The sequence below is a fragment of the Cinclus cinclus genome, chromosome 2, assembly GCF_963662255.1.
Source record: "Cinclus cinclus chromosome 2, bCinCin1.1, whole genome shotgun sequence".
NCBI classification, from domain to species: Eukaryota; Metazoa; Chordata; class Aves; order Passeriformes; family Cinclidae; genus Cinclus; species Cinclus cinclus.
In genome coordinates this window covers 111,515,219-111,524,213 of record NC_085047.1, presented here as the reverse complement: position 1 = coordinate 111,524,213, position 8,995 = coordinate 111,515,219, and the positions used below count along the sequence as shown (strand labels likewise).

Genomic DNA, 8,995 nt, shown 5'->3' with positions numbered 1-8,995 from the left:
TATGAGTTAAACAAGAAATGCAGGCAGTTTTGAGGAAGAAAACAACATCGTAGAAACTATATAATCCATCAGGTAAAAATTAATTAAACCATTACGATATGTAACTATATAGATGAGATAGATGATATATAACTATACAGATGCCATAGAACTCATTACATCCACAAGGTTTGTCCTAGAAGAAAGACATTCAGGCTGGAATTAAAAAAAAAACCAAAAAACCAAAAAGAACAAAAAAAACCCCCTCCATCTTCAAGTTCTAACACACATAGACAGAACACCCTTACTCACAAGCTTTAATCCCTATGGATTCCTACTGGCATTGTAATATTTTTCTGCAAGTTACCCTGCGGTGCTGAGTGCTACATATTAATTTTTAAAGATCACATGGAAACAAAATATGACAATGATTACATCATAGTGACAATGTAATGTCAAAAATAACTGCAACATTCAGCTTCCCATGAAATAAGCACATTCCACTTAAAGGAAAAACAAAGGCACAGCATTTCACATTAAAGAGGCAACAGAGATGTACAAGTATTCCCTTATAAAAAACTTTTCTACAAAGGCTGGCAGCTGAGCACTACGGAACTGCGCTCTTTGATTTATGATCATTTCCTTCATCCTAGAAGGAGCTCACTTTAACACTCAGACTTTCAACAATGCAAACTAGCACGCAGGTTTAACCTATGTTTTTTTATTTGAATCTATGCCATCAGCTCTGGGGATAATGCGCTTCTACAAAGGAGAGCCTCCCAGCAGTGATTTGCCCAGGAAGGCTCCTGAGTGCACCCTAGGAGCAAACAGAAGCTGTACCTGAGTGGAGTTGGATAGTTGGTTTTTCCACGGCTCCTCTGCGCTGCTGGTCAGGTTTGTGCGGTTATGAGGTAGAGAGAGTGCGTTTCGCTGCAGGTAAGGCACGTTTCCATTACTTCCACTTTCTGTTATGTGATTATTGCCTATCAAAATAGTGTCTGTACTACCCAGCGTTCTTGCTGTGCTGCAGGGAATGGGGCCTGCTGGGAAGGGTCCATTAGCCATAGGCTGCCCGGGGCAGGCGGGACGGATTCCACGCTGAGCGACATTAGGCACTCTGGTCAGAGCAACCTGTGGCTGCTGGCCAGAGACAGAGTTTGTAGGCAGTGATGAATCAGCTGTTGGCCCGTTAGGAATTCCAGTAGATCGTACCTGTGCAACTCCTGTTTGTCTCATCTAATGGAACATGAACAAAGCACAACGACATTGGCTGCGGAACTGAGAAAGGAAGGGTCATACAAGGTTTGTGTACTTTACTGCACTGGTCAGTTCCAATTTTATACTCATTTTAAGATCTTCACAGTTGCTTCTGAGAGCCAAGATGACTGTGAGGCTCATAAAAATGCTGAGTAAATGTTAAGTAAAGCTATCAGTATACTTTTTTCCTGGCCCTTCAGTCTGAGTGTTTTACTACTGCTGCTGGACAGAGGGAGAGAAAAGTGAACAATGACAGGATGAGAGAAAAGCTGTTACTACCGCCAAGTATTTTCAAGCAGAATTGCTTTTACTTATGTCCACTCACTTTACTCTGAAAATGTGGCTTGGAAACTTTTACATTAACCAGCTGCCCTATAATAAAACACAGCCAAACTCATTATGTTTCAACCACTAATCCACAACTATCCTTTATCACAAAAAACCTGACGTAATGCAACAAAGGGCACAAGAACTTTGTACAGCAGAAATTCTTTAGAATTCTAGAAACACAACAGTCTCCATTATTGACAGAAGTGTTGTAGATAAGAAAAATGTTTTTGTTCTCACCTGCTGGTGTTGCTGCATCAAGACAAACTGACTCTCCAGCTGTTCCAGCATAAGTTTCTGTGCTGGATTTAGATTATTTCGGTTTGCACGCAGCTGTTCCAAGTGCTAAAAAAACAGAAGTGTGGTTCATAATCATTAAAATTGCATGGGGTTTTTAATAACTTTCTTGCATAAAATACTAAAAAGTATCCACGAAGACAAAGCTGAAAATAATCATGATTTCTGTTGCAGACTCCAATATCTTTCCATATACTCTCTTGCAAACAAACCTTATTACTAGTTACTAAAACTAAAGAGACTGAAAATTATTTGAGTGTATAATTATTACTGCCACACTAAAATTAAGTGTGCTGGTACCATAAAACAAAACTACACTTAAGTATATTTATACATAATTCCTATCATAATTATTTAAATTTTAACACCTTTCTGTGTTGTGCTATTCTTTTATTAATACTGTTCACCAACAAAATTGATGAACATCAATACAAAGTGAATTAAACCTACAGGCACACATGAAAACTTCTGAAAATATTAAAAAAAAACAAACAGAAAATTGTGATTTAATTAGCGAGAGCAATATCCTAAAAGTTACAGTATTGATTTTGTTTGCAACAGATAAATTTAGGTACCTATTACCAAAAAATCTGATCTCTGCATTTATTTAAAAATACCCAACACCCTGCATCATTCTACCAGTAAGTCTGCTGCTGCTAAGTGGTATGACTTAAAAAGCAGAGGAAGATGATTCATGCCAAAATCCCTGGATTAACAGTACCTTCCATTCTGAATTCACTCTGGAAGGGAGTGCAATAAATTATATACATATATATATATATATATATATATATACACACACAAATATATGCATGTATATGTAACATGCCATATCCATCCAGCCTTTGAGTTGCCAGTTTTTGAAAGGCCAATCTGAAGATGCAATAAAGACTTTTTTATTCACTCTCCTCTTGCATCATACATTTTTGGCTCTCCTTTTTATATGTGCTGGAACCTTGTCAAGCTATTGCCAGCACATCCAGACTCCTATACTCAAGAGAGGCCTACTGAGGTTCTGCTTAGAGGAGGAAGTTGGATCTGGAAAAAGGTGAGACTGAAAAGGGGGGAAAAGGAGTAAAATATAAAATAAGCAGAGAGAAATAATGAGAATGCTGAGAGAGAGAGAGAAAATGACTGAGGAAGAACCAAGAGAAAGACGGAGGGAAAATTATACAGTATAATAAAGCCAATATTGTTCATACTGAGAAACAGCTGAAGAGCTATATTGGAATTGAGGGGAACATTGCTCAGTTAATGAGAATGCTTTCTGCCTCTGCACTGTGCTCTGTTCTATTTCTCTTTGCGTCTCTTTGGACGCAATACATGGGTACAATTTTCCAGCAGGGCCTGATTTTCAATATATAGAATTCTTGCTGAAGCTCACCGTATGCTCTAATGAACTGAAGAGACAACAAAACTTCCAGATAAAGAACACCCAAAATAAGATTTCCAAATTAAAATCTAGCATTTCATATAATTATAATTATGTGACACAAAACACAGAAAAGCAGCAGCAGATTTCATTTGTGTAACTATTTTGTACAATGTGCTTATTTTTTATGCAATTTGATGCAAGAAGTAACCTGAGAGGGATGATATTATAACAATACTTCTACACCTCTTTCAATATTCACCACATTACAGCAAGTCACAAAACTCACTTTGCACACGAGTGTGACAGTTCGCATACCTGCCTTTAAAACATAAGAAAAAAGATTTACTGTCTGTTCTTAGTTTATAATTTACAGAATTCATATAATGTAAGTGTTCAGTTTCTGCTAGAGATCATTTAGTTTACTACTAGAACTTATCTCACATAGAGAGGCCACAAATATTAGAAGAACTTGAACTACGGCCTGGGAATTATTTGAGAAGTATTTTACACTGCATTTCTGCATTGTGAAACCAAAACATGTCCCAGGTTTATTTTCTTAAAAGGAACAAGGAAAGAAACCAAAACAGTTACTGAAGATCTCCCATACGTACCTGTAATTTCTGTGGTGTCAAACACCAAGAATGAATTTGTTGCTGTACAGGAGGATGTGACACTGTATGGCCACTGCTCCAAACATCTGAAGTATTCTGAGAGAAAATGTTACATTAAAATGTGTGACTATAAAAGGGCCAACATAATTTCTTTTACTATCTATGTTATCTTACTTATGAAAGTACTAGTAACCATTTCAAAAATAATAATATAAAAATACGTAATAGTAAGAATGTACTAAATTAACCAAGTCTCACTCTACTATTCCCAACAGTATCAGAGTAGTCTGAGGAAAAAGTTAATGACACTAATACCACCATAAGGAGAAACAAGCAAATCAAATTATGCAATTAACTTAAATGTATGCTACTTTAAAAACTGAATCCTTTATCTACTGCAACACTATTACATGATGATGAAACACTTGAATTCTAAATATAAGCAAAGGCAATAGACAGGATGACATGATTGTCTCCCTCTCAATCATCAGACTACAACTGTATTTCTTCACTGACACAACTACAACTGCAGTATAATGCCACCAATCTGCACTGCCCTTATGCACCTCCTGTCTGAGCTGGAATCTAATTAAACACACCACTGAAAAATGTTTCTTAGAATTTCTAAAAACATTCCCCACCTTGATGCCAAAGGATTAAAATTTACAGCACAAATTCTGTGCATGCTGTATAATTTCAAAGCATATTTTCATATAATTTTGGTAGGGGGCTCTAGTTTATTGGAATATATACCTTTGTTGGACTAGATGTTCTTTTCCTCTTGGCAGGACTGGTCAGGTCATCTACTTGGCTAGAAGGAATCATGTGTAGTGGCAAGGATTGCTGTGAAATTGGTGTTTGAGTGAGGCCTAGTACAGGTTCAGTATTTGGATGATGAGGTTTACAAGCCTAAGAATCACAGAAGGAAGACAAAAATATGGTTCTATATATTCTTAATGCTTTCCTTTCAATTTTATAATTTTAATAGCCCACATACATTAAAAGGGCCGAGTAGATATTCTGAAGCTGATCTCAATAACTGAAAAATCAGTTTCCATATGGTCATCAATGGAGGAATGTGTACCTTTCATGGGATTATTAAACCACTGCAGCATTTCTATTTAAGATGAAATCTTTTAAAATCATGAAAATCCACAAAGGTTCTAAATTGGTACCCCCATATTTCTCCCACATTATAGGGAGCTCCTTGATCTAATATCCCTCTGCAAATAAATCAAAGGCTTCTTTTAATAAAAGCCAATCCTGTGCTCAATAAAATAAGCTTGACCACTACCGATTGTAAAGAACCCTTAAAGCTGGGCACCTGCAGAACATAACCCAACTTCTCACCTGCTGTGCTGTGTTCATGGCACCCTGCCTGGAGGTAAGCTCTGCGGGGATTGGTAGGCTCCATGCCTCCTCAATACTAGGAAGTAATTTAGTTTTATTCTGTAGACTACCTTGTGGAAGGTTACACAACTGAGCCTAGGAAAAATTATGTAAAAAGCAAATTTAACACAAGCCTACTTTAGTAAGAGCAAGTCCATGAAATCTTCCTAAATGCTGTAGCTAATTATGTTTTAAAGAGAGGATAGATTTTAAATTTTGGGGTTTAGAAAGGTGCTAGGTATAAAGAGGGTAACCAGAATATAAACCTTTGTGAGAATCAGAACAAAGATGAGCTCTGGATTCAGAGGTCTCAAAATTCCTTTTTTCTGAAATTGCAAACAAGAGTGAAAGATAGTGTGTTGCGTATTCTCACTATATGTTATGAGAACTTAAAAATGTAGACAAATACAAAGAAAAAAGCAAAATGATGTAAAACAGTATGCTTTGATTAAATGTGCAAAATAGGGGTTTACAAGGAATTAAGTTCCACTTAAAAATGAAGAAATAAAATATTACAGGCTATGATATGCTTACAGTACACATGAAAACAGTTTAAACACACCACAAAAAACTGCAAGTTAAACTCATGTGTGACTTCTTCCCTCCCCTCTGCTGTGTGTTTGAAGAGTATTTCCCCTGCTTAAAACATTAGGTTTACCTGTAAATACTTTATCCGTGCTGCAAGTGCAGAGGTATTACTACAATTTTTGCTCCTAGTTGCATTTAAGTAGCATTTAATGGCATCCTGAGGCTGGTTGCAGGACTCATAGAGTGTGCCTAGGTCCATCCAGGCTGCAGCATGGCCATGGTCCAATTGTACAGCACAGATATAGGCCTGCAAAGCATCCATAGGCTGATTTTGCTGTTGGTACAGCACACTGAATAGAAAGATTAGTGAAGTTGAGAATTAATAACAAAGTCAAGACACAAGCAACTCAAATATACACATCCCTCCCCAACCCTTTAATAAATCTTGGCATTATATAAAACAGTTTTAAGAAGAAATGTATAAAACTTTAACGTACAAAATTTCTGTATGCAACATACTCAGTATTTTAAAACACTGAGACAGCAAATATTAATTCATTTCTTAAACTTCAAATCAGACAAGTCTGACAACACGGGTGTATAAATAAAAAAGACTTTACAGTCCCTCTGAGTTCACAAAAGAGTTGAGAAGTTGATATTCTTTATTTATATATATCTTAGCATGGAATTATTTCATTGTATAACCCTGTAGCATTCTTACCCTATTGAACACCATGTATCTGCACTTGCTTCTGATTTATCAATCGATTGCCTATAAGATACAAAGGCATCCTGAACTTTCCCAATACTTGAATAGCACCTGGGAGAAGAAAAAAAGAACTTTGGTAGTATTTATAGAAGATAATCACTGAGCATAGCTTACCAAGACTGATCTGATAAATATTAAGTCATGCAAATACACACTCGACATTTGCTGTTTCTGAATGCCAGGCACAAGCAGACTCAAACATCTCAACATGTATTACTAATTATTTATTTAAGCACCCCAAACTACTTAAACCCTGGATTACTACATTTGTAAGGAAAACAGTCATCCCACATTTGACAGACTTGCATTTCTTTCACTTGTGATACCTTATCAGTCAATAAAAACAGTATTTATCCACAGATAGCATTAAAGTGAAACAATTAAGTTACCTATTTCATCAAACAAATGGCTATAAAATTTCATGTGCTACAAAACAGAATTACTGAGAAATACTGACCAGCTCAACCAGGATGGTCCCTGACTGTCTGGGAGGCCTTTTATGTGCATTTCTTGCACCTCAATCATATTTAAGTAACAAACAAACAAACCAGTTACTTATACCAGTGCATATAGAGAGCACCAAATTTTGTAAAAGCTTGTGTGATTCCGTAGGCTTTTTTATTCTTACTTTAATTCCTCACATACAAATTCAAAGGTATTCTGGCATTAAAGAGAACTACAATCATACTGGGAACAGGGAACAAGACCTACAGTCTAAAATTAAAAGCTCCAAATAAAACCAAGATCAAATATCCATCTATATATATTTACTAGTTTAGTCAATAATAACTGTGTCCCGTATTGTTTGTAACAACTTTCCCTGATGGAAAAAGAATTGACAACTTTCAAAACACATAAATAACAGTAGAAAATTTATTCCAGTATATAATAAAAAAACAAGCAGAACAGTACAGGCAAAGGTTTGTCAAACATTCTACACCCTTTAGAGTATTTTTAAGGCACATAAGGAAAGGAATACAATAAAATATAGCATTACTTTGCCTAAAATTACCCATTAAGTCTGAATACAATGTTTCAGGAGACTGTTTTAATGACAATCTAACCTAATGTGCAACAGATATTTCACTCTGCCTGTGTATCACACACACAAAGCCTCTCATTAGGGAAGCACTAACATTAGGCCCCAAAAACTTTGGCAGATTGAGTTTTTCCAGTAGGAGAGAGGGGGGGGTGGTGACATGTTTTGAAAGATAGCTTTAAGCAACTTGTTATCTGGTTTGGACAACTAGAAGAGAAAGGAACAGCACAAGGGAATACATGAGGAGGGAAAAGAATGAATGCACAGCCCCATAACCCTGTTCTCCTCCTGCCATAGAACAGACTGGATAAATAGAGCACAGAGACATTTTTGCTCTAGTCCCCCTTGTAAAGTGAAACATGCTCCCACTAAATTTCCCAACCCATTTCCTGAACTCTCCCCCTTGTCTGCAGGGTCCTAGGTTTCACCCTGACCACCTGAGAGCAGCACGTGTGGAGGAACTCCAGCTCTGTCCTCCTGCCTGAGAATTCAACTTGCTCAAGGCACCTAGCATGAGACTACTGAAATAAAAACAGAATTTCAGCCCAGTGGAAGACAAGGTACACAAGATAATCCCTGGCTCATTTTCCCTTTTCCCTTCACACTTGCCCTGTCCCTATGCTCCACACACTTGGCGCTGGCTGGAGATCCCAGTCTTACAGGAACAGCTGGAGAAATATTAGCATGACAAAATCAAAAATAAGTTCCAGTTGTATGTGACCAGAATCTCCAAGAATGTCAGCTGGAAGACACTGAGGTTAGGATATTAACTGTATTTTTGCCTCATTATTTTAAAATCTATTCCCCAACAGAACTGACGAGCTCATGTATGGACTTGAATTGCACTCAAAGCTTTCTCCAAAACCTGAATATTCAAGTTACTGCTGGCTTAAGTGAAGTAATCAATTTTCTTAAAAAGGAAACCAGAAAAACTCATCACATTTGTATGATTTATATCTGGGAATGTTATTTTTCAAGTAAAAAACACTGCCAAAGGCTACAAAATTAACTGAACACACTTAAATAGACATTAGAATGGACCAGTCTAAGCTATACATGGCTGTGTATGCCCTTTAAAAATGGATGACTGCCTCGGAAAATATTTGTATTTCAGTGCAAAAACTGAGATTAGGAGGGAGATTCTGAGAAAATTAAGAGAAAAATAATTATGAAAAAGGTATGAAGAAGTAATAGCATTCACAGAGGATTTACAAAAAAGAGGGAGAGAAACTGGTAAAATCAGGCCAGATACATTCAGATTACTGTAAAAGTGTATTCTGTATAGTAACTACAAAAAAGCAGAGCCACTTGGGTAAAATACTTAATTTCAACTTCTAATCTTTATTCATCCCAAATATGTTAGCACCTTGTCTTTGCATACACTTCCCAGAAAATTTAGAAGACTTCAGTAGATATATACATAC

General features: G+C 36.6%; 1 protein-coding gene across 11 annotated transcripts in view; it reads right to left on the bottom strand.

Moving 5' to 3' along the window:
* KDM6A (lysine demethylase 6A) overlaps positions 1 to 8,995 on the bottom strand; it is a 150,164-nt gene that overhangs the window by 38,043 nt on the left and 103,126 nt on the right. For 3 of the 11 annotated variants that reach the window (XM_062488131.1, XM_062488130.1, XM_062488141.1), the window contains exons 11-17: positions 6,485 to 6,583; positions 5,894 to 6,113; positions 5,197 to 5,331; positions 4,600 to 4,755; positions 3,847 to 3,942; positions 1,804 to 1,908; positions 820 to 1,215 (exon numbers count right to left, since the gene is read on the bottom strand). In XM_062488131.1, the coding sequence (XP_062344115.1) occupies positions 820 to 1,215; positions 1,804 to 1,908; positions 3,847 to 3,942; positions 4,600 to 4,755; positions 5,197 to 5,331; positions 5,894 to 6,113; positions 6,485 to 6,583 (1,207 nt within the window). The remainder of the gene's footprint in view (positions 1 to 819; positions 1,216 to 1,803; positions 1,909 to 3,846; positions 3,943 to 4,599; positions 4,756 to 5,196; positions 5,332 to 5,893; positions 6,114 to 6,484; positions 6,584 to 8,995) is intronic. The other 8 variants (XM_062488132.1, XM_062488134.1, XM_062488136.1 and 5 more) reach the window with 6 other exon arrangements.